At 40.5% G+C, this 25,784-nt stretch overlaps 1 protein-coding gene across 2 annotated transcripts in view; it reads left to right on the top strand.

The window, feature by feature from the left end:
- Window positions 1–23,026, top strand: part of nlgn4xa (neuroligin 4 X-linked a) — an 81,982-nt gene extending 58,956 nt beyond the window's left edge. For both annotated transcript variants that reach the window (XM_037459875.2, XM_037459865.2), the window contains 3 exons: window positions 8,132–8,317; window positions 10,412–11,201; window positions 21,339–23,026. In XM_037459875.2, coding sequence (XP_037315772.1) covers window positions 8,132–8,317; window positions 10,412–11,201; window positions 21,339–22,233 — 1,871 coding nt within the window. In that variant the 3' untranslated portion in view covers window positions 22,234–23,026. The remainder of the gene's footprint in view (window positions 1–8,131; window positions 8,318–10,411; window positions 11,202–21,338) is intronic.
- The last annotated feature ends 2,758 nt before the right edge of the window (window positions 23,027–25,784 follow it).

Below are 25,784 nucleotides of genomic sequence, written 5' to 3'. Positions count from 1 at the left end.
CCTTTGATGCTGTGAGACAAACATCTCAGTATCAGAGTAAATAACAAGGAGAAGATTCACATCTTATCCCAGGAGTTTCTCACAAAAAATCTGAAAGACCCAGATAACAGATTCATTATTATTACTTCAAACAATGCACCCAATACTGATTAAGCTGGGCAGCATCTTGGCTTGACTGGCGTTGAATGAAATAATTCACAGCACGGAAGAACTATGTTGATTGACCTCATTCAGATTGTCATCAATGCCGTATTGTGGCACTCAGTCTTTTCTTTCATACTTACATCTCTTGAGACACCGTCCGCGGTGACCTTAAACCCTTTCTTTTTGTCAGTCATTATGAAAAGTCTTCACCCATCAATATGTGACAATAACAAGCACCGTTTTTTGTCATTGTCAAACCTCCATTGAGACAGGTACCTTATATATATTTTTACAAATATAGAGAACAGTGCTGCAGCTACTATTTGAGACAAAGAGATCAAGTTTGTATTCTTCCTGTTAAGTTAAGAGAATATTTCCAACTATCCATGTCAGGCTCTAAAGACTGATCCTGTTTTAAAACAGATTTTAAAGCCCTGTGGGAGGAGATAACATTCATCAAGATGATGATTGATCATGTTGATTGAATTTAAAATGAAAAATGTCCTTCTTTGTTAAACCTGTTATAAAAAATGTTCTCTGTTGTTAACAGACAAAAAGCAAAATATCGGAAATTGCACAACCTACACTTAATGAACCATTTGCTCGACCCAATTTGGCACCACTTCACTCTCCTTTAAGTTATGTAGTGATAGCCACAGGGGGGGTCAGGATGAAACGGCAAACTTAGGCAAACGTAGTCGGGTGAACATTAATCCTTTACTGAATAGGGTTAAGGTACACACGCAGTCAGTCACACAGGCAACACAGGGAAAACACACTAACAATTGCTTAATTGACTGATACTTCTGGGTTCTCTCATGGCGATCTACACCCTCCCCTCCGAGGACTGGCCGGCTGACGGGGGTAGCTGTTAAGTAGTAGCGTCGTCCTACAACAGCGTGTCTGAAGGCGAGAACGAGTTTATACGAAAACAACGAGCCTCTCCTGAGGAAACGTCTCAGGCATCCCAGGCATCCCACCCATCTTGGTCATTACCATACTGGAGTCAGCCTGGGTTGCTTTGGAATGAAATGAAATGCCCCATTAGTAAGCAAGGATCACTAATTTGCATTCGTTTTGGTCAAAACGCACATGCGTGACGTCATTTTTTTAATCGATGGCACCGAATCGACTAGTACTGCCTACGAGATTGACTGGTCGATCAACCTATTGGGCACCCCGGGATTAGATAGTAGACAGCATGAGAAGACCATTGTGTGTTTTCACCTCCCATTGAGCATTCAGCTTTGTTTCACCTCCTCACTACCACTAGAGGTTACTGTGCATGATATTGGGGAAAGAAGTGTTAAAATAGTCCCACTAAACTGGTAATTAGCTTTTAATTAAGTCACAGCAAGACGCCAAGCGCGAGTTGTTGAACATGATTAATGGCGTTAGTGAAGGCAGCACCATTTAATGGGGGGGGTTCGGGAGCTGAGCAGAACCTGCTGGCGTCAAACCGGCAGATACATTTTGGAGGGGGTTTCTCAGGTGTTAATGATAATAGGAAAAACAATGACACTGGTTTCATCCTCGAAAAAAAACCCCAAATCTGGTCTGTGGAGACAGGAAACTGCTTAGCCAACCACAGCTAATCTGCAGCTTAAGTACGAAAAAAGAGAAGTTGTCGAGGAATGTCCACATTTGTCTTTATTCGGTCATTATTATTATGTCACTCTCGGTGTGACTCATCGCTCCGCTGTCATCCAGATATCTCATGAAATGCACCAGCGTGGGCCGCCGCCTCTGACAGCTGTGGAGTGTTTGTTTCACTGACGCTCTGTCAGTCTGGGGAGGTTTAACACCAGGCGGGGCTCCATTTAGGTTTTAATGCCTTAGCCTAATTACAGACCTCATCCGAGAGCAAAAAAACATGGCCTCCCTATGATTGTCTTCTCTTCATCTTCCCTCTTCCCGGGTATGGAACTTGAAGCCGAGCCGACACGGCCTGGTTGGTCACCTCACGTCTGGCGAACGCTAGTTTGAAGCATGCCTAAGGCTGAGCTCCGCTGACCTCGCTGAGTTTATACCAAAACATTCCTTTTCCATAATTTTCCTTCGTAAAAGTCTGGGAGCTGCGAGAGAGATCATCTTCTGGAAAGGGAGCATAATCATGCGCTATTCCTGTCATGTTGTCAGTGTGCTCTGCTTCTCTCTATAGGACAGGGCGATAAAGGGCAGCTGCTTTTTCTGCCTCCTGCTGAGTAGTGATAGATGTAGTAAATGTGTGCAAATTATTTGCTGGTGTAATTGTACAATTTCTATGACAACCACCTCTTTCCCTGAATAAGAACGGAGAAAAGGAAGATTCTTGGCTTCTCCATTTGCAGTTAATCTGCTACTGAATGTAGACTCTCGGGTGTTTGTTTGAGCTTCTTTGCCCAGATGGATGCCTCACATCGGAGCTCAGTGCTGCGAAGCACAAAGGGAGTCCTTAACCCAATGAAATCACCCATGATAGTGTTGCAATCCCACACTACGATTCACTTTAAGTGGAGGATTTAGGATTGTGAGTTAGGAAGAAATCTATTTGTTTCTTGATTTTTTTGTTTTTATATTTGTTGATGAAGAGGTTTAACTGTTGCATGTTGTGTGAGCCATCTAATACTGATTCTCTAACCTTTAGCATCTCTATAGGACGCACCAGGCTTTCAACGGAAGGATGTAAACCTATACACACCATTATTTAACATTCACAGCAACTGACTTAGTTAAACTAGTATAAACTTCCCAGATGGGAGTGGAGGATGTATTTGTGGAACAAACGCAGGACTTTCACCCAGGAAACGGATGTTTTTTGCTCCAATGTAAAAGCATAAGAACAGCAGTTATTCAACAGCAAAGTTGTGCCACCTAATACAAATATTATTTTGCACTTTATTCCATTACTTTCCGAAGCAAACAAATGTAAACACTAGCGCTGCAACAACGAATCGATGAAATTGATAAAAATCGATTATTAAAAGTGTTGGCAATGAATTTCATTATCGATTCGTTGTGCCGCGTGATTATTACGTCACTCAATGAGTTGCGGATCTGCGTGTGGAGCAAAACAAAGAAAAAAAAAGAGCCGAGCCGACGTAGAGGAATCGGCAGCCAGCAGCGCCGGGAGTTGTTGTGAGTCACATGACACAGGCAAAGACGTGGAGCATTTCACATTGAATAAACTAAAAAAGTGTGGCAAAATATGCAAAGTCAAAAAAAAGTCACGAGAGCACCGCGTTGTTCCGTTTTGACATGAGGAACGTATGGAGCCTCCAGCAGCGCTTCTGCTGCTGTTTACTCATCATGCAGCTGATCAAGCTAGTGTTAGCTCGCTAATAACAGCACTAAACCAGTTAGCACATTTTAATTTACTTGCTTATTTGCACCATTCATTTTCAATCTGTTGTCTTGTATATATTTCTTATATATTGCTTTGTCCCATTTTGGTTATTGTTGAAAAATATATTTGTGTATGTGTTGTACTTTTTAATGCTGTCACATATGTCAGTCTAGTGCGCTTGCGCATATACTGTGGGTTACAGTTGTTGATGTTTTGCCTGTAATGAGAGACAATGGTTTAATGATCCATTAAACCAGTGCGACTAACTAAGAAGGCTCTCATGCATTTTTTTACAAATGCCATTTTAAATTCATCTCATAGCACTTGGTTATTTTTTAGCTGTACTTAGATGTGGTGTATACACTTAATTAACTTGCACTACAATGATGGTGATCATTTAATGAATAAGCTTAAAGGGAACATGGGAGTGTGTTTCGGAGTGTGAGAGTTTGTGAGTGTGTGCGTCTGTGAGTGTATTATAGAGACTAGATCTGACGTTACAAACAATCCTACTAAGGCTACTTACGTGCCTTAGTAGGATTTGTGCCTTTCATTCTATTTAATTTGTCGGTCAACAAAGCCTATATGTTCAAAAGAGGACATCAGACATTTAACCATCTCCAGCGGTGAGTGATGCTAAGATTAATGCATTCAGTCACCAGGCTTCCGGGCCTGTGAACATTCGGTGCTCTGAGTTCTGGCGCTTGGCATTCTGCCGCTTCGCTGTCAGTCCACAGAGCAGCAATGCCATTTCCCGTGTCACATATGTCACTCACACAGCTTCGCTGTCATCTGATGCTGCCACTTTTTAACATTAAACCGCATACAAAAACACACCGTGGCATTCAGATAAGATTCTCAGCACTTAAAATTCAAACTGAGATGTTTTGTGCAGATTGGCAGGAAGTGAGCGGCTGAGCTCCTCTGGAGCTGTTGTCAGGTGGAGATCCCTTCTGATCCAAAATTCCAGAATGTCATCACACAGGTTTTTAAACTTATACAGCACGGTCAGCGGGTTTGGATGAAAAGAACCTGGTTGCAAATACTGATGTTGACACTGTCACTCTAACATACTGGATGCATTACCTTTTTGTGCTAACCTTATTGAAGCTTGACGGTTTTGTAACTAAACAGAGATTCACATGTATTTATCCATGCCTCCCAGCTGTACACATCCATTGCAATTCAAATGAGAGATTATTGCTCAATTTTCAACCAAGAGCAGCTCCTCGACTTTTATGCTGTGCATGTTTTTAAGAGATAAAATGTGTCCATCAATACCACACAAACATTGGGAGGAATAACACAACAAGATCAATGAAATTGTTAAAACCTAAGCATAAGAGATAGAGATACCATTCATTTTATTCCTAAGTATGTGTCAAGCATTGAAAATGATATCTCATATAGCAGTTGGTCATTAAAAAGAGGTTTGGATCTTTGGTTACTTTCTGTATAATTAAAAGTAGGAAATGTGTGTGTGTACTTTACCAAACAAGACCTGAGCATCGTGGTTTTGGCTTAGCAGTATATTGAACTATATGAAAATAGAGAATTTGGTACTTAAATTCAAGTTCCTTCCGGTCTTTCTTTGACAGACCGTTCAAATAGTAAGTGCATTTAGTTAAATGAAATCAAAAGAATAAGTCAGTTGTGAGCGCTGTTGCTTTATTAGTCCTACCACGCTGATGTACTCAGGTGATGATAAATGATGAAGAACTTGTCATCCTCTCAGCTTCTTTATCAGTTTTAATTATGAAAGTTAACTATTCTTAACCAGAGGATGTTGAATGGTAATGTCCTGACCTGGACAGACATCCATCGTCATTGTAGGCATTGCTTTTCCCAGACAATAAAAAATGGTTAAAGGGTTGACAAATTACCATAAATGCTGTCAACATATCCGGGAACCCAAACCTAACCTTTCACAAAAAAATATACCGCTTCAACACCTCTAAATAGAGCAATAAAAGCTCATCATCGCCCCAGCATTGCCTGACCGTCGCCCCATTGAGTCTTACTACTTTCTCACATTGAAATAACTTTCCTGCACTAGATAAACATGTAAATGTCACGGGGTGGACAATTCCAAGTTTTATTGATTTATTAATTTATGATTGCATGTTTTATTGATATATGATTGATTGCATGATTTTTTATTGATTAACGATTTGTGTGTTTTCAGTTGTTTTGATTTGCGTTGTATCCTCATCAATTAACAATCGTCCCCAGTGACATGTTAATAATCAGTGGCTAATGGACAAATGGGGAAATGCCAGGGGCGGGACTTTCCCTTTGTAACAGAAAGGGGGAAGAGGAAAACTACACCCTGCAGTTCTGAGCGAACACGGAGAGCCGGCGCTAAAATAAGATAAAAATAAATTAAAATATGAGATTTTTTTCAAATTATCTAACTGGTTACACAATGTAGGCAATAATTTTACTGGTCAGTACACATTTTTGGACCAATGACTTGAAATGTTGTTTTTTCCTTTTTTCACTTTCAAAGGGTTCAACCCACAAACTACCACAATGCACCCATACAGTTGGTGTTAGACATGTGTTAGGCGTGCCCTGGTCTTATTCAGCTTTTTGTGTTGTCCCTTAGCACTCTGTCATGACCTACATTCGCTCCCAGCCTCTGTCAAGGCAGAATTAATACAAACAGGGATTAATGCGCAAAGATTAACTTCCAAACTTAAATAGGGAGAATGTATGCCATTGTGTAGTTATAGTTTGAATTTAAATGGGGGGATTCTGACAACATTGTTCCCCTGCTCTCTGTCATTCAACCTCAACAACAACTAAGTTGTTGAGGTTACCTGATATTACGGAAGGTATTTGTAAAATAACCTTTAAAAACAATGAGTTGCTGCGTTGCAAAAGCAGTGTTATCCAACATGATGAGCTAAAAGCATGAACATTTAAATAACATCTTACAAAATCAACTTTTGTCGATTAAAACTACATTGTATCAAGATACAGTAACTAATGCTTCAAATGTAGTCTTTTTTAATCTGTAAAGTTATTTTTAATCGAATAAACCTGTAAATCTGTGTGTTTTAGATGGTGTATATGAAATATCACTTAGGCTTGTATGCAGTTTATTTTTGGGACAGTGCTAATAAACGAAGCATTGGCTAATCTTCACACACATCCCCGGGAGATAGCAATGTTTCTTTCCTTGGCTATTTTTAAGGTGAGAGGTGATTTATGAAAATAAATGGGGTAAACGAAGAGACATGAGAGGACTGAAGGGTGAAGGGGGGGGGTCCGCGTAAAGCAGCGGCAGGGCGTGTGGTCCCGAGGCTGCCAGAGGCCCTGTAATCCTCCCACACCGCTGACCTCTTTTTCCACCCTGTCATCCCCTCCATCTCACCATGACAAACCCGATCTGTTCCCTATCAAAGACCCGCAGGCTACGTCTTCTCGTCCCCCTCCCTCCCCGCCCCCCTTTTCTTATCCAGCAGTCCTCATCCCATTCGTCACTTACACTGCGTTGGTCTTGGTCAGCTCCTAGAGACAGGCCATCGCTGCCAGGCTTGGCCGCCTCGCTCACAGGCCTGGCAGGAGAGGAGCACACCAGTTCCTGCCGTGGCAGCATGTAGAAAGCCACTTAATGGGTTTAGGCGCGTTTGCTAATTTGTCAACAAGTTTCGGATGTTGAACCTGCTGCCAGCCTCGTTGCTCTGGCAGTTGACTGGGAGGGATCCCCCATCGGCCAACCATTTCTGGAGCCCTTGGTGGAATCACATTCAAAGGCCTGAGCATACTTGAGTATTTGTATATTTGCACTTGAGGCAGCAGATCGAATGAATTACAAACAGGGTTTTTTTTCTTAGGGTTTTAATGTAGAATGTAGAAAGAATAGAGCTATGGGAGCCGGTAAAAAGAATAGACTTTTTGCACATTTTGCATCGAAGAGGATGGTGTCTGAGCTATTTCAACAAGCAGCAGATATTAACTGCTCCATTTGTGTCTACACGGGATGCTCCGTCTCGGTTGCTCTCCGTCGCAAATCTATTGGTTATGTTGAAAACATATGAGCTCACAAAGAATAGTTCCATTGTAAAAAGAGGCTCATTAAAGCCCCCGTCGGTTTGAAAAAAATCACACAAAAGTAGTAATTGTGCATTTGTTACTATTTTCTACAGCAGTAGAGGTCTTATTTTGTACAAGAGTATAATAGTAATGAAGGAACAACAGTGAAGCTTATTGATGTATTCATAATTTTTGGATAACAATGGCGCTTTATGGCATGAAGGATGAAATGTTTCAGCCTTTAAAAAAAAGACAAAATGGTTATTAAGCATGTGATATCTGGAATTTTGGGCAGGCTTTATCCATTTTCCTTTTTAAAAGAATGGTCAACATAGAAACCTTCTTAGTGGTTAGACCTCGCAGATTTGAGAAAAGTAATTGTTTAAAGGAGTTCAGTACAACGCTATTAAAATACTACGGGTGAGAGTAAAACTGTAAGACTCAGAAGTTTCCATGAGAGCTGAATTCCCTTTTTAATTTAACCAATTCAGATCACTTAATCATTGAAGGGTACATAAGATTTAAAACATGAAGACTCTTAATCCGGATTAAATGAATGTGAAAAAGCTTTCAAAGTACAGTTGAAATTTTTATTTTTTCTGTTTGTTTTCATCAACCCAGGGTTTCTAAGCACAGGAGACCAGGCAGCCAAGGGCAACTACGGCCTGCTGGATCAAATCCAGGCCCTCAGGTGGATCAAAGAGAACATTCAGGCCTTCAAAGGAGATCCGAAGAGGGTAACCATTTTTGGCTCTGGCGCTGGAGCTTCGTGCGTCAGCCTGCTCACCCTCTCACATTACTCAGAAGGTACGTCCGGTTTGCTCAAAGGGATGTGTAACCACACAAAGAGATGCTGTCACTGTTGCTTTATACGTACAGCTACAAAGGCTTCAAGGATGTCAACAGTGGCCTCTGGGGCATTGCTTTCTTTTGAATCTTAAATTTGAAGGTTTGGGGGTAAACTTTAAAATACAACTCATTGAAACTAAGATGACTTTTGTCATGTTTGCTCAAACTGTATCTATATATTGCTAGCATGTAGAGTGCTTTCAAGATCATCAAAGGGGGGCTCAACAGAAATGGTTTGGGAACCACTGATTTAACCTTTTTTAGACCCCAGTTAAGCATTAAAGATAAATCCAGTATTACGGTTCCCTTTGTGTGGTCACTGTCATATGTCCATGTTCTATGAATCCAAAGGACTGGACGGAGTAATATATATTTTCACGGTTGACTCTGCATTATCAAAAGAAAAAAAACTGCAGCAGAATATTGACAGTTGATTACTGCTGTGATTTGGACAATTGTTGCAGGCTGCAGGCTTTTTTCATCAGACTACAAATGATCACAAATCATATTTGACACACGAGAATACAACCCAAGTATGTGTTCATTCATGTGTGTAGTGTACATCAGTCTGAAAGCTGATGAAAGATGATGGACTGAATTATTATAATATTTTTGCATTTTTATCATATGCATTATTAATGAGTTTTCATTCCCTTTCTGGCTTTCACAAATGATTGGTTGGAACTTGCATGCTAAAGTTGAAATAGTTGGAAAAATGAGTCAAGAAGAAAAGGGAGGATTTAGTAGATTCCATCACACACTGTGCTTTTGTAGTTCTCAGAGCATTTTTCTTCTTGGTGTAATATAAGGTTTATGAAATGAAAAATGCACATTCCCACAAAATGCACCTTTTTTATCTTGCTGCTTGTTGCAGGCGTAAGGTTTCATTTTACTTTATAGTGGACTTGAGGGAACGCGAACGTCTTACTTTACATTTAGATTAAAGTCCTTGTTTCCTGAAGGGCATCGATCACGAGAGAGAGAGTCGACAAGCGTGGCGTGCCCTGCAAAGCCTTCTGGGTGATGCTTCTTTTTTGGCGTTTACTCCCAATAAAACGGACCTCTGCTGTGTTTTGGCTGCCGTGCATAACGAGAAAACCATCATCCACATACTAAAAGCATGACACTCACCTATAGCCGCGCGGTTCGTTTCTGACGCTAAGCTTAAATGATCGTTCACATTAGACTAACAGCGGCAGTGGTAGATGCTTGTGCACTCCTAACCGGGCTTCGTGGGAAATGTGTGCTCCCAAAAATATACCTTTCAAGTCGGTCTGGTTAAGTCACCATCCATGTGTGTTTTCATAGCACTGCGGAACAAAACAATATAAATAACCCTCCACAAAACTCCTGCGTTCCTACTGCACTGTGGCCTACTTGCTGATTGTGAAGCTCTGCCACTGACATTCCAGGATGTAAAATCTGCCTGCTTCTATATACAAAGCAAATATCTTTTACACCCCCGGTAGTTCGACAGGGGCACAAAGATCCAACGTCAGTATTCTAAATCATGCTTTTATTTACTGTGAAATGCTTTTTATGCTCGTATGCGAGGAGCTAAGAACTCTGTGTCCCACCGGGCTTAAATCGTGATATTTAAAGATTGACGGGACGATTCCATGATTATACCTCTCCCATTTTGTTAACTGTGTTCGTTGGTTTACACCGGTAATGTTTCCACTGGCAGCTGCTGAGACAAACAAGAAGCTGTAACGTCCACCTGGGAAAAGGTTATTGTTGACACCTGTTGCTGAGATGTTCCTCGTAATTAGATAGTCACCTAGCACATTGAATAGCTTAAAGACATGGATGCAAATGTCAGATTTGTCACTTTAGATGCATCGATGCAATCTTGGTTTCTGTATCTCTGGTTCACGGTTTAACTGTCAATCCAACATGGGCCAATCCCATCAGCAGCTGAGAGAAAATGAGATAAACATTCATATTCAAAACCTTCTTTACGTTGTTTTAAAAACACTTATTCACATATGCCCATGTCCATGCTTTTGTTCCTGTGTGTGTTTCACTAATACCGGCTCCAATCAATCTTAGATCTGTTCCAGAAGGCCATCATCCAGAGTGGCACAGCACTGTCCAGCTGGGCAGTCAACTACCAGCCTGCCAAGTACACACGGGCCCTGGCTGAGAAGGTGGGCTGCAACATGCTGGACACCATCGACCTGGTGGAGTGCCTGCAGAACAAGAACTACAAGGAGTTGATTGAGCAGTACATCACACCCGCCAAATACCACATCGCCTTTGGGCCCGTGATCGACGGCGACGTCATCCCAGATGACCCCCAGATCCTCATGGAGCAAGGCGAGTTTCTCAACTACGACATCATGCTCGGGGTCAATCAGGGTGAGGGCTTCAAATTTGTGGATGGCATCGTGGACAGCGAGGACGGGGTGTCCGCCAACGACTTCGACTTTGCCGTATCGGACTTTGTGGACCACCTCTACGGCTACCCAGAGGGCAAGGACACCCTGCGCGAGACCATCAAGTTCATGTACACAGACTGGGCGGACAAGGAGAACCCGGAGACCCGACGCAAGACACTGGTGGCCCTGTTCACAGACCACCAGTGGGTGGCGCCGGCAGTGGCCACTGCGGACCTTCACGCTCAGTATGGCTCGCCAACCTACTTCTACGCCTTCTACCACCACTGTCAGAGCGACATGAAGCCCAGCTGGGCCGACTCGGCGCACGGCGACGAGGTACCATACGTGTTCGGTATCCCCATGATCGGCCCGACGGATCTCTTCAACTGTAACTTCTCTAAGAACGACGTGATGCTAAGCGCTGTCGTCATGACCTACTGGACCAACTTTGCTAAAACAGGGTGAGTGCTTTCTTTAGATTTGACACCATATTGTTGATGTGCGATTATCATCCTGTAAAGTACCAGTTACATCACCTATTCCATTCACTTTTCTGTCTAAAACCTCTCCCTGGACTCATCATGCACTGCTGGAATACATTTCACTCTAAGCAATTTCCACAGGAAGCAAACCCATAATCTGCTTGGAAATTATCTTCATCATGATATCTTTGGTATCAAAAGTAATCCCGTAATTGACATTTCAATATATTCTACCAGAAAATTAAAGTGTACTCATCTAACAGTGAATAAAAAACATAAATAGTCAACTCTTTTTTTCTCCATTCTTAATTTTCTTATTATTTTCATATGTGTAGTTACTTAGTTACTTGAGTTAAAAACCAGTTCACTTCACATTATTTTACACCTTTGCGATATCTGGCTTATAGTGCTAAGCAACGGTTAAAATGTTAAAACGCAATTAATAGAAATTGATTTAGTTCAAAAAGTAATTAATTCAAAAGTAGTGTATTCTGCGCTTTAATTTATGCCAAGACTTTAAGCAAATAAAGTGCTTTTAGGCAAGGCAGGGCAAGGCGGCTCTATAACACTTATAACACACTTTCTGAGCCACAGCAAGTTGACATTTACAAATGTGTTTTCTTTTTTTTATCAGATACCAGCAGAAATATGTTTTTTTAAAATCAGAAAGCAGATTAAACAGTCCCAGTTCACTAGTTGTGCTATTTGTTATAGGTGCTGTGTTTTCTACTATTCTATTTCACGTTTATACTTCTCCACTGCTCTCTGTGCACAGTGGAGTTCCGCACCAATGGGCACACACACATGCGCTCACACAGAGCTGAGCACACTCCCACCCATGGACAGAGGGTATGTCTAAATTCCCTGGGCTGCAATCTTGACCGCATACGTAACTTGGGCTGCAACTCGCTGTCCTATTCCGTCGGCTCCTCCGAACGCGGTCGAGAGATGCAGCCCTCCAGGAGCCCATTTGGAGGACACATCTGATCTATCCTTTGCGACCAAGCTTATCCCATCATACAGTGCGGGCAGACGAGGATTTAATTCATTCAGGCTGAAGGCAGGTGAGCCGACAGCGGTAAAGGAGTTCCCTTTTAAATGTACATTAACATAATTGTAACATAATAACACTTGAATATCTATGGATGTAAATGTTATAATAAATTAAAACATCGCTTAAATTACGTAATGTAGGGAATTGATGATGTTTTTTTAAATACACACAAGACGTGAAAACAAACTGCTCTTAGTTATAATGTTCCATTACGCCGCCACTCCCATACAGCCCCTCAGCCAGACTGTCCCCTTCACCTGAGCCCCCGCTGGGTCCATGTACTGCTTCGTTTTGAACATCAGTGTACCAACACACATTTATGACAAATACATAACGTACAGCTCACATTACCAGGAGTCGCGGTGCTGTTAGCGGCATCTCGTCTGCCCGCATCCGACAGTAGTTATTTGTTAAAAGTCACTTTAATGCCTTAACTTTTTCAGTTTCAAGGATTGGCTAACATCTTACTAAGGCTGTGACTGTGTGATTGTTTATACTTCATGTATGAATATCAAAGTAAGTTCAAGTAGACAACTTATGAAACTGAAATATCACTTTTAAGTAATGTAAACCGTGATGTTACTTTACTTTACATTTAGTTGTGTTTTATGGAGCTAGCAGGAAGCAATATCAAGCTGAAGGAGAAAATATTTGTGGTGACATTTAGCTGCTGTAGCTTGGACATATTCTGTAATATCCTAAGTTCTTGCATACAAGTTGACAAATGTGCTTGCTGCTGTGGTTTTTATTGACAGTATTAATGGATTTCCTCTGCCTTAAAATTGCAATATTACTTCCAGCTAAAAGTACATGGCTTAACTGTTTTTTAAATTTAATAACTGTAAAATGTTCTTCTCTCTATATCAGGCTCCCGAGATGAAGCATATCTTCCTAAATTAAATGAAATAATAATACGATTACCTTCTCTACACAGTAAAAAATATCCTATTTTTACGGAAACTTCACATTTTTACAGTAATTTTTCTGTTTGTCAAAATTATTTGCAAAACTCTGTAAAAATAAAGATAATATCTGTAAATTAACAGTCCAACTGTAGATTTAAGTAGTAGGCTAATAATGACAAATTATTTTTTTAAGAAGTATTTTACTTTTTCTAAAATTACATTCAAATCTTGTAAAATAACGGTCAAATGAATGGCAGCAGCGGCTGCCAAACAAAAAATATAAAATTAAGGTAAAGTAACTTTATTCGAAAAAGTGCTAGAACCATAAATTTACAGGAATTTTCCATAACAATTTTACAGACACATTTATTTTATAGATCTTTCCTGTAGTGTTACGATGAAACACCAGGTTCAAATATGTCTGTGGCATGGTGGTGTGGTGGTTAGCACTGGTATGGCAGCATATCAAAATTCAAGAACGCAAATCAGGTTCATGCCCACGCATAGATCAAACATCCGCGAGCAAAAGTCTATCTCGCTCGAGCAAAAGTCTGTCTCGCGAGGTATAACCCAAATTAACCATTATTACCGGCAATCCTGTTTGCCTGTGATTGAAATTATAGCATGTGTGAACAATGAAGCCCTGAACACACCCTAATATTTTATAATTTTTGAAGAATAGGGGGCGCTGTAATTAATGGTTGAAAATCTGCCTTTTTGGCCCTTTTTATGGCCTTTTTTCATGATTTCTTACAGTTGTAAAAGACCGAACTCCTCCCAGGGATTAAACCCGAAAATTTTCAAAATCGCGCAGTGTGATCCTGAGACCTCTAAAAATTGCATTTTGCCGGAAGAATTTCCAAACTATGTGTGTAGGGAGCATTTTCAAAAAACCACCATTTCCCACAAACGTTGAAGTTGTTATAACTCGACCATACTTTATCTAATCTGCTCCATATTTCTCATATAGCATGAACTTCTCACCCTTTAAACATCCATATGATCATTTCCGACCGAAGATTTATAACATCCAAATGGCTTGGCCTGCCAACACGATGGTGTCTAACCAAAATTGCAGGATGTGTAAACATTGAACCCCTGAACACACGCAATTTTTTTCAGAAAGATTAGGGGGTGCTGCATTTAATCACTAAAGATGTGCCTTTTTGGCATATTTTCATAATTTCTTACAGTTGTAAAAGACCGAACTCCTCCCAGGGATTAAACCTGATTCTTTTCAAATCCACGCAGTGTGTTCTTCAGACCTTGAACTCTAAAAGTTGCATTTTGCCGGAAGAAATATTTAACTATGTGCGTAGGGCGCAGATTTGAAAAAACACCTTTTAAAAGATTTCCAAGAAAGTTGGGTCATGTTTTGTATTTTGAGAGGCTTTTATTTTGGGAGGGAACATCAGAATGTCCTGGTTATGTATAAGTGTCACCTTGGGGATGTGTACTATCAACCTGAAGTGGAATGGCCATGAAAGAATTGATTGTTTCCTTTTAAATCTAATCTGAAAATGACCAAATGTAGTCTGGTGATTGAGATATTGAAGGAAAATGGCTATTGTCTCTCATTTTGAAAGGCTTTAATTTTGGACTGGTACATCAGAATGTCTTGGTTATCACCAAGTCACACCCTGGGGATGTGTACTCTCTACCTGAAATGGAATTACTGTGTAACTATTTACGGCCGCGGAGCCACCTACTGGTAACAGGAAGCCAATTTTTTCTAGTTATATTTCATTGAATAGGTCCAATATAAAAAGTGAAATGGTGCCAGCACCTCAATAATTCCATGTTGGGATCATGTGCTCAATGGGGTTCTCAAGATGATGGGCAGTTTTGGGTTCAGTGTCCATTTTGGTCACATCTGACCATAGCACCTTCTTCCACATGTTTGCAGTGTCTCCCACATGACTGGTGTTAAACTCCAAACTGTATTTCTTATGCAGCTCATCCAGAGTTACATTGGCCTCTTGATTGCTGCTTTAATAAAGACATCACAATCTACTCAGAAAGAATGTCACCTTTGACGATGTTCATGATAGACTAAATGAAAACTTAAATCGTGGCAAAGAAGAAAAGAGAACAAATGGAACAGTGGTTTTAACTCGAGAAATACTTCATCTAAACTGCTCCATATTTCTCAAGTCTCATGACATTCTTACCCTCTATACATCCATAATATAAACCAAGCCAGGTGTCCTCGACCGCATTTCTAACCATCTGGCCAATGCCCCAACGTGCAAGGAGTAGCGAGGACCCGTCCAATCTTAATTTTAAGATTCTAGTTGTGTTTTACACTTTGGTGATACCCCTTTATTAAAAGGGTTTCATCGCAATACGACAGGAAAAATCTATGAAATAGAGGTGTTTCTCTGTAAAATTGTTTAGTAAAAATCCTGTAAATGGTTTATAAGTTATTTGACATTCATTTTCCATCTTTTCACTTTTTTTCCTCCACCACGATGGATGGGCTCTCCTAGTTTCGTGCACCTGGATAAGGAGAATCTCTTAAGGGCCGGTTTGGCTTCTCCTTTGTTAATAAGCTGGAGGTAAAGCTCCAAACAGCTTTACAAGGGGTGCTTTCTTCACAGAATACTGCAGACTTCTGTCCTCAAGATCAGTGGACACACATTCTGATTAGTTTGTCAAAGCAGTTTGCTGCATTAAGTACTGCTGCTCAAGGGAGGAGCATTTGGACATGGACTTGCCCTGTGCGGGCAACACAGTCTCTGTGCAGAGATGGGGACTCGAGTTTGAGACTCGGACTCGAGTGCGACTCGAGTCGCACACACGGTGACTTCAGACTCGACTTGAGACTCGTCCTCGAAAGACTTCAGACTCGACTCGACTCAATCTTTGGGACTCGTGAACAATGTTTAATTTTAGGAAACATCTGAGGAGCTCGCTATACTGCTCCCTCCGTTACCTGCCTACGTAACACGTACATTGACACATATTGCTGGCTGCGCACGCGCGGCCACACAAGGGAAATATGTCGAATGCACCGGCCGCTGCTGTGCCATTCGTGGTGAGCTTTGGTTACAAAACCTTTCAACAAGACGGCAACAGCGCTGGCGGTCCGACCGACGGGCCACTGACGTCGGGACGTATGCACTCCAGTGGCGGACCGTTTACTCTGCGATCTCCTTAAACTGTCTCTGATGTGCTCACTGAAGCAAAACAATACGTGGACAATAAATATCAGAGCCAAGAGCAGCAAGTGTAGTCAACTACTGCTGCTAACACATCCCGTCAGACCAGGATTATTTATTTATATTACATATATATATATGTTAATGAACTTTTCTCCTCTTGTTACCCTGGTAACCGCTGTCATTACAGACGGTTGCGTCAATTCTTACTGTGAAAATCTACGAACTTCCGGTTTAGCGGCTACGCTTCGTATTTTAAAAAGTTGAAAAAGTAAAAAGTTGTTGGTATGGGACGATGATAAGAGATGGGGACTCGAGTTTGAGACTCGGACTCGAGTGGGACTCGAGTCGCACACACGGTGACTTCAGACATGACTTCAGACTCGTCCTCGAAAGACTTCAGACTTGACTCGGACTCGAGCTTTGGGACTCGTGAGCATCTCTGTCTCTGTGTTCAAGGACAAATCCTAGTAGTAGTAAAACCACTAGGAACACTTTGAAACAAGGGCCTTTGTTTTCCATGCCAAGTTACATGAGAAACAAAAATTAAATTGGTATCAATGTTCTGTATACACTGTATTTTAATCTGGTGACTATTTCCCAAATTGACTATGGAGGGCAGTTAGAGGTAATCATTTCAAAGGGAATACTGACACAATGGCAACTGTCCCTTTAAAAAATAACAGTCCTGCAGTTCAAACCACTGCAGCCCCTGTACAAAGTCCGGTGAAATCCAGTCATTTTATACCCTTAACAATCAGCAACATATTCCCACAGCCAAGGGTTGTTGCCAACAAGCTTTGACAAATGACTATCATTTGAATACAGGACTTTTTTCTAACAAAACAAAGTGTATCTTTGATTTGAAAGTTGCTCGGGGCCCACGATGTAAATGGCAAAATAAATGTAAAAAGACACAGATGTGGATTTGTTAGATTAATTACCCCAACACATTCTACTTGACACGTATTCTTCCTCTATGGCAGTACTCATAATAAATGGTCCAATATTTAGTTAGTAAGAGAAGAGAACCATACAGCGACTCTCTCAAAGGGCCATGAATGTGCTTCCATTGGCTGTTACAGAGCAGCCACACTGGGAGACACAGACCGTTGGTGCCCACGGCTGGTTTCCACTGACCAGAAGCCCCGCTGAAGAACAGCATTTAGCCGTGCTACATTAAACAGCTCAGGAAGGAGAATATTTGTTGGAATGCATTGATGCATACCAAGTATTGTTCTTCGAATCTTTATTCAACTTATTATTATTGTTATATTTCTTATTATTTCTTATTTCTAATTTCAGCTTTTATTATTTCTGTGTTTTCAAATTCATAGAAGCTTCTCCCATTTCTGTTTTTTGCAATTCTTTCAAGTTCATTTCAGCTTTTCTCATTTCTGTATTTTCAGTCATTTTTAAATGTATTTCAGCTTTTTCTATCCTTTCAGCAATGTTTAGAATATTTTCTGCTTGTTTCATTTCTGTACTTTAAGCAACTTTTTGAAATTATTTTCAGCTTTCTGCATTCCAACGCATTTTCAGCAGGAAATGCATTTTCTAGTTCATTTAATTGTTTGGTTTATTTGTGTTTAGAGCATGTAAAAATGGCTTACATCAACTGTTAGCCCAGGTCCTGCTGTTTAATTTGATATGTGATTTAAAATATAATTTTGTGATTAGTGAATTCACTAAGGCAGTTATTTTTCTGTCTTCTTCCATCCCCCTCCAGAGGGGACTTTGGGGTTAAGCTTGAACTGTAACAAGCACAAAAGACCTTGAAAACCTTCCACATCACTTTACAGCTTCCATAATAATTGAAGGGTTTAAATCTAATTAAAACATTTTTTCTGACATAAATGGAAAGAGTGCCTGCCTCTTTTGCCTACATTTGCCATATAGGGCTGTGCTTTAGGCTCTGAAAGCTTGTTTGGGATGGGGGTCATTTCTTAGATATATCATATACTAATATATTTACCATTAAAATAAATTAATTGATGAGGCTAGAAATTTAATAAATATAATACTCAAAGGGCCTATTTAGATGCAATGTATGTTCATAATTTAATTTAAATCTGGTATGGTGGTGACATTAAGCTGTAACACTGGATACATCACAGCTCGTTCAAGTAGATCAGCATCTGCTCTACCAATCTGCCAACACGTATTGCTCTCATGCACCTGATAGGGGAGAACAGATTTAGTACATCCACCTATGGCAATAGTCCTCGCTATTATCAACAGATTGGATTCTCGATGGAAATCATATGCAAGCAAAACAGGTATTTTGCACTTCAATGAGCACCAAATGCCCCAAACATTAGTCCTTTTGTTCTCCTTAAGTCAATTGTGGCATACTGTTACAGCATATGTCAGAACGACCACATGCCAGCTGTGCCTTATGTATATGTCCATATGTAGCCACCAGTTGGAGTTCAGTCCTTGCATTGTGGCTGGCTACAATCTTTTTAATGAGAGCCACATAAGGCGGAGGCATAGGTGGGGCTGTCTACGTTTTCTATTTGTTTTCCTTCAAGCGATCAGTTGCCTTGGCAATAAGTACTACATCTACCTGTATCCTTCAACAGCGCCGGACTCTAACTGAAGTGCTTCACCATTATTATTCCAGTATTTGTTACTTTACCTTGCACCACATCTCATGGGGATGTAATGCAGAATTCTCTACATTCTCTCTTTTTCCATGCCTTTTTCTCTAGGGAATTACTTTTTTTCCAGAGGTTAATTTTTAAAGGCTGCAATGAACTGGGGTCCGAGGATTTTCTTTAAAACAATGTAAAAAATAACCTTGATCAGCTGAAAATGCAATGTCACAAAGCGGAAAAAAGGGCCAAGAAATTGAGTCTTATCTAAATTTAGAAACACTTGTCATAAAGGATGAAAAATCCTTAATTCACATGCTTCCTTCACAACATATAATTCTAGGATTTTGATCTGTTACATGAACTCTTCTTCTTTAAGGAACTCAAGAAGCAGTTATTTTCACGAGGCAATTCAGAACTTAATTTGGTATGTGATGCCACAAATATTGGGAGAGCACACGGAAACCTTGAGAGGTCATTTAGTGTCGGATTTAGATTGTGTGTTTAGTGCTTAAAAAGGGGAAATATGTGAGCGGCTGCGCATGAATCCTCCCTGCAAAGAAATCTGGAGCATTATGTATCAGTGGGCCTGTGACTGGTTTGATACATGCTGCTCATTGTAGCCAACAACACACTGAAATATCTTCTGGAATAGAGAAGGAGGCTGGGCAATGTAATTTATTCTTGGTGACCATTCAACTACGATTACAAGGTAGAGTGTTTCTTAACACTGGGATTACTAAACAGGGTACAACTCTTGTGATCTAAATAGGTTGGTTGTATTTATACATCAATAGTGGCAATTTTTGCCATCTAAAATGACCTTTTTGCAACCTCTAAAATAACCACAGCTTTATGACACATAATAACCAAACACTACAGTACTAGCAAATTCCCAACATGTATAGCTTTGTATATTGACAATAAAGGGTACCCTGAGAAATTTCCAGAACTGAGGTGCAAACTATTCAATCGGTAAGAAATTAGAGTAGTTTCTGATGCCAGATAACATTTTGGATTACTCTATAGTACTCCTTAAAAACGTTCTTAATGTTCTCTGGGATTTTTGACCATAAGTTCAACAATTGCAGCATATCTGTGTAACAAACGGTATCAACCATAATTACTGCAGCAACCTATCCCAATCATATACGCCATATACTAAACTACACAAAGGTGCAGATCCCAAATATAACTTCTATATTTGTTATTTCAGTTATTCAGTTATTTCAGCAATTTTCAGGGATACAGCTCTACGACGCATTAGCAACATTAGCACTTTGCACAAACATGGACACGCACACACAAACAATATATCCAAAACCCAGTGGATCCCAAATGTTTTTGGTCAGGGATATAGGGGCATTCTAAGACTCACATTCAATTGTTTTGAATTGATTGCATTATAATATCTGACATTTAACAGGAAGTTTTTCTGTTGCTCTGCATCTTTTTTCTGTATTCCTGATGCTGCACGTCTCGCTATCTCCCTCTCTCTCTCTCTGCCTCTTTGCTGCGCTCGTCTACTTGTGACCTTAGCCGTTACTGAGGGTGTGGTTCGAAGACAATTTATGTCAAGTCCTCATCCTTCTCAGTTTTTGCTACATTTTTTATTTTTATCGTTGGGGCTGGTGATGAGCTTCGACAGCCCCCCCTTCCCCTTTCGTTGCCACACCTCTAGTTTGGGAACCACTGCCATAATCAGTAAAACAAAACCTCACTGTTGCTCATACATAGGCAGGACTTCATCAGTGCTGCATGGAGGCCCCTAAAATGCAATTCATGAGAAGACCCTCCTCTTCAGTATTTAGATACCCCCCCCCAAACAAAGCAACCAAACCAACAACACACACAGCTACACAAACACTCCCACATGTCACTTTCAAAGTTGCTGCCTAGCCTTTCTCCCCCCGTCTCTACAAAGTACAAAGTCAATGAAACTGCTCCCACAAAGTTATCATGGAGGAAGCAGTCTCCCAACCTGCAGAGGAGCAACATCCCAAGTGAGATGGAATATTAATAAAATGTGACAATGGACCTCTACAGTATATGTGCCATTGGTATATAAAAGGACACCGAACACATGGAAGGATTAGTCAATCATGTGGAAGTGTCACAAATTAGTGCTAAGTGGACCCATTCAAATAAATCATGCTGCTTTCAAATTATTTATAGGACAAGCACATTTACAGAGTCACATTAACCTGTTCAAAATATAGTAATTTAGTTTGAATGGTGTTGTAGGTGAATGTTAGACAATACATTTTTCCTGTTGTCTGTTTTAATGGATTTGGCTGTATTACTAATTCAAACCGATATTGACGGCTTAATTGACAAGAGTTAGCTTTTTTGATTAAATCTCTCTTTGATTTTTATCTCTTCCTTTTCCTCTTTCTAAGGGATCCAAACCAACCGGTTCCACAGGATACCAAGTTTATCCACACAAAGCCCAACCGTTTTGAGGAGGTAGCCTGGACCAAGTATAACCCCAAAGACCAGCTCTATCTTCATATCGGCCTCAAGCCTCGAGTCCGGGACCACTACCGTGCCACTAAGGTGGCTTTCTGGTTAGAACTAGTTCCGCATCTCCACAATATCAATGAATTTTTTCAATACGTATCCACCACCACCAAAATACCTCCCCAGGACACCACCCCTTACCCTTACACCAAGCGGTTCCCCGGCAAGAATACCTGGCCGTCCACCACCCGCCACCCAGGGGTCCCACCCGCTAACACCAAGCAGACCACTGACCAGCGCAAGAGCGGCGACCTGACCGACGAGTCCACCGTGGTGATCGAGACCAAGCGAGACTACTCCACTGAGCTCAGCGTCACTATTGCGGTTGGAGCCTCCCTGCTCTTTCTGAACATCCTCGCCTTTGCCGCACTCTACTACAAGAAGGACAAGCGGCGGCACGAGTCCAACCGACGGGTCCTCACCCCGCAGCGCAACTCTGTGGTTGCCAACACACCCTCCGCCGCCAACGACGTGGCCCACATGCAGAGTGAGGAGCTAATGTCCCTGCAGATGAAGCAGCAGCAGCTGGAGCTGGAGCACCACCATGAGTGCGAGTCACTGCAGACCCACGACACACTGCGCCTCACCTGCCCGCCCGACTACACCCTGACGTTGCGCCGCTCGCCCGACGACATACCCCTGATGACGCCCAGCACCATCACCATGATCCCCAACTCGCTGGCTGGCATGCAGCCTCTGCACAACTTCAATACTTTCGGTGGCAGCCAGAACAGTACCAACCTACCCCACGGCCACTCCACCACGCGGGTATAGCTTCAACGGGACCTCTGTCCAGGTTGGCCACCAACATCCAGAGGCCAAATACCAGTGGCTGAGTGTGTGATTCAGAAGATGTTATTTTGGTATCATATCTTCTGGGAAAGCATATACAGTTTAAATTGATCCGGGAAATATTCAAAGCGAATGTTACTTCAGTAATAACGACAAGAGCTAAGCTTCATGGATGGTTTTTCAAGGAGTTTGACCAAAACAAAAGGAAACCAGGGGATGACCATTTTTCTTCTTACAATGTAAATTGACGGTTTAAGTGTGACAAAGGAGCTTTTGCAGAGGTTTTGTCCCATAAAAACTCAACTGGAAGACTGTTGAAAAAGCAACAATTAAACATCTGAAATGGCATCCTTTCCTTCATGCATTAGACATCTGACTTGGGCACAGAATTCTAAACCCCAGCCTGAAATGTATTTATGAAAATTTTGTAAAAAAAAACAAGAAAAAAAGAAGAGAAAAGAGGTATATAGTTGTGTGTGGAAATTTTTAAATCAAAAAAAGAGAAAAATCTGTATTAAAATAGATCCTTCTATTATTGTTTTGTTTTTATTATTATTTTTGGCTGAGATTTTGTTGAGGTTCCCCAGGCTTGTACGTTCTGTTTTGGTGCCTGTAAATATGTCAAAAAAATTCATTCTTTCTTCCGATGACAAAACTTCTTTCAAGTTTCCATATGTTTTTCCACAGAACAACCAAAATGCGAACAGAATCCATCCTCGGGAGGTGTGTCTGCTGTTCATCACACATCGCACCGCTTCCTTTTCACTCGTTAGACGTTGCATGTCCAGGAAGAGTTCATCCCCCATCCTCAGACAAGTCTGTTGTCTGAGGATGGGGGCGGACCTGATCCCATCACCTGCTGTCATCCTGTTATGCTTCCCATAGTTTTCTATTTTTTTCTGTCACACAATTTCAGCACTGCCTGAGCTTACTATGTGACCAGCAATGTATTATTTAGAAATGAAGGCAGTGAATTGTTTTGTATCAATATTAGTTGGATATGTTTGTAAAGAAATATGTTCGATTTTTCAAAATTGTCATATGCTAGCAATATGTAAAGTATTGTGCGAGGCTTGTGATATTTTGGGTTACAAAAGCAAGTGAATGAGTGTAAATATTATTGATATTATTATAAAATTACAACAAAATTAATCAATAACTAGTTTTTCGTTTTGCATCCCATTACAAAAAATTGAAGAACATTCAGAAGATTTTAAGCTACATTTGTAAATTCTATAAAAGATATATTCTTGCCATTTGGTCCTTAATGTAGTCAAGAAGACAAGGATTTTAATGTAGAGTTTTAAAATCCTTGGTTTGTCTCATTTTTTGTTTGCGGTTTTGCCTTAATTGATGATAGAGATATTTCTGGCTGGAAACCTGTCTAAACTTTTTCTGCAACATTTTTAATAAAAAATCACAGTATTTTCTAAAAAAGGGGAAAACAATATTTTGTATTTGATTGGGTGGATGTGCAAATGTGATGGAATGTGAGCATACATTTATTAGACATTTTCACCCTAATTGCTCAGCAGACATTTTTCTCTTTTTGCTTTTACACATTACAAATTATTTTCAATAATTTATACAGTTCCCTCTGTTAATTTAGTTACAATGAAACTTGTGGTTCATGGTTCCACCTTAAACCTTATTTCATCAGTCTGCATGGCAAACTCTGACTTTCCAGGTGAGATATTAATTGGCATGGACAAAAATGTATAAATAAATAAAAACGTAACTGGTGGGTAAGCAAAAAGGATGGAAAATGTTGCATGTTAACCAGAAGTTGTTATCCACAAAGAAAAAGGGTTATATATTTAGCAGGACCTTACTCTTAATGACTACAGCTTTAATAACTCAAGCAAAAATAAATAAAGCAGTTCCAATCTTGAAATAATTATTTTGAAAACAAGAAAATGGGAAACAAAGATACAATTATATGGAATCAAAATCTGAAATCTTTACTATACATTCACAAACTTCATAATAAACCCAAGATGAGCCAAAACTAGCAGCCACGACTTGTCCAGGTTTTAACAAGCGATGAACAGACATTTTTGGTTTGTAAAGTAATACGAATGAGTGAGCAAGACCAAACATGCATTAGTAAGTAACTAGCACAGTAATAACGAAAAACCCTTATGAAGTGAAAAAAGTGTATTTTTCTTCCACAGACTAAATCATACAATTAAGTCTAAATAAGTCTAAATCTATTTAGAAAGCATTTTATACACTGTTGTTCACTTGTATTTTAAACACAAATCTACACACATTTCATCATCTTGGAGGCAGAATTCCACCGGGTGAAACATGTTGAACTAGCGACTCTTCCTGCTGTCCTCATGCAGTTTGCTGTCCTCTCAACTCTCCATCATTTGACGGCTGTGTTTGAAGTGCCAACAATGTCCCCAAATTTAGCCAGGATGTTGTCTACTGTATTTCAGGGACACAGTGGTGTTCCTCTGCAGACTGTGTGCAGCGTAGGGTAGATGTAGCGATGGAAGTAGCTTAGCCTAGAAATATATCTATCAGTGCATAATGTGGTCTGATTGCGACATGGAGGAATTCCTCTGCACAGTTCTGTTTTTCCCTCCAATGCAAAACACTTCAACTTCAACTCATCATGTTTCTTCGACACACCGGAAATAAACAAAGTTGCGTTAACTGGGTAAAAACATTTTGCCGCATTACTTAACACACACACATATATACATTAGACATACTGTAAATAAATATATATATATGAAAAACCCTGCTCAGAACGTTGTTAATGCAGTTGTCCAATGATGCAATAATAGCCTTATTTTTCAGTCGCTAGATTGACTCTTGTTGTGAGTAACGCTTATTCAGTAGGACTTGATCAATACAGTCAATCATTCACTCAAAACTTTTGAAACATGGAATTGCATCTGCAAACAGTTTGGGCCCTGCCAGCTAAGCTAAATTCCCGGACTATTTGGGCTTTGCAATTGCTGTTGTGAGGAAAGACTTGTGAGCTGAATAGCAAATAGTGCCGCTGACGCGGTTACGAGCCTCCCCTGATACTCCCATCTAAGCTTGAAGCATCCTATGTTCAGTCAACGTGTCTAGAGATCACACTCTCCACCAGCACACCCTCCGCTCCCCTCTCACTATTCAATCTATCGATCCCTTTTGCAAGCAGATTAGCTTTTGACTTAAAACAAAAGAGACAGGCAGTAAAATTGAAATCTTTAATAGTAATCTTCACTTACTAAGGCGCAGTGGCTGTCTCCATAGGATCTCCCGTGACGTTTGCAAAAGATCCCCCCATAAGTAAAGGCCGATGCAGAAAATTATTTTCAGGAGACAGGGGAAATTTGATTTCATTAGCAAAGATTTGTTTGATTCATAATATATAATGCAGCAAATGAGTGGTGTACATACTTGGATGAATACTTATTTTCAGACCCGCTTGGAAACAAAGCAGCAAAGGGATGTGCATGCACCCTTTTAATTGGCATGTTGTTTGGCCTCAAGGCTAAAGGGTTGGGGGTGTAGGCAAGGAGTGATGC

The sequence above is a fragment of the Pungitius pungitius genome, chromosome 3, assembly GCF_949316345.1.
Source record: "Pungitius pungitius chromosome 3, fPunPun2.1, whole genome shotgun sequence".
Classification (NCBI taxonomy): domain Eukaryota; kingdom Metazoa; phylum Chordata; class Actinopteri; order Perciformes; family Gasterosteidae; genus Pungitius; species Pungitius pungitius.
Note: the sequence above shows the minus strand (reverse complement) of the source record. Positions and strands in the feature narration are given on the sequence as shown.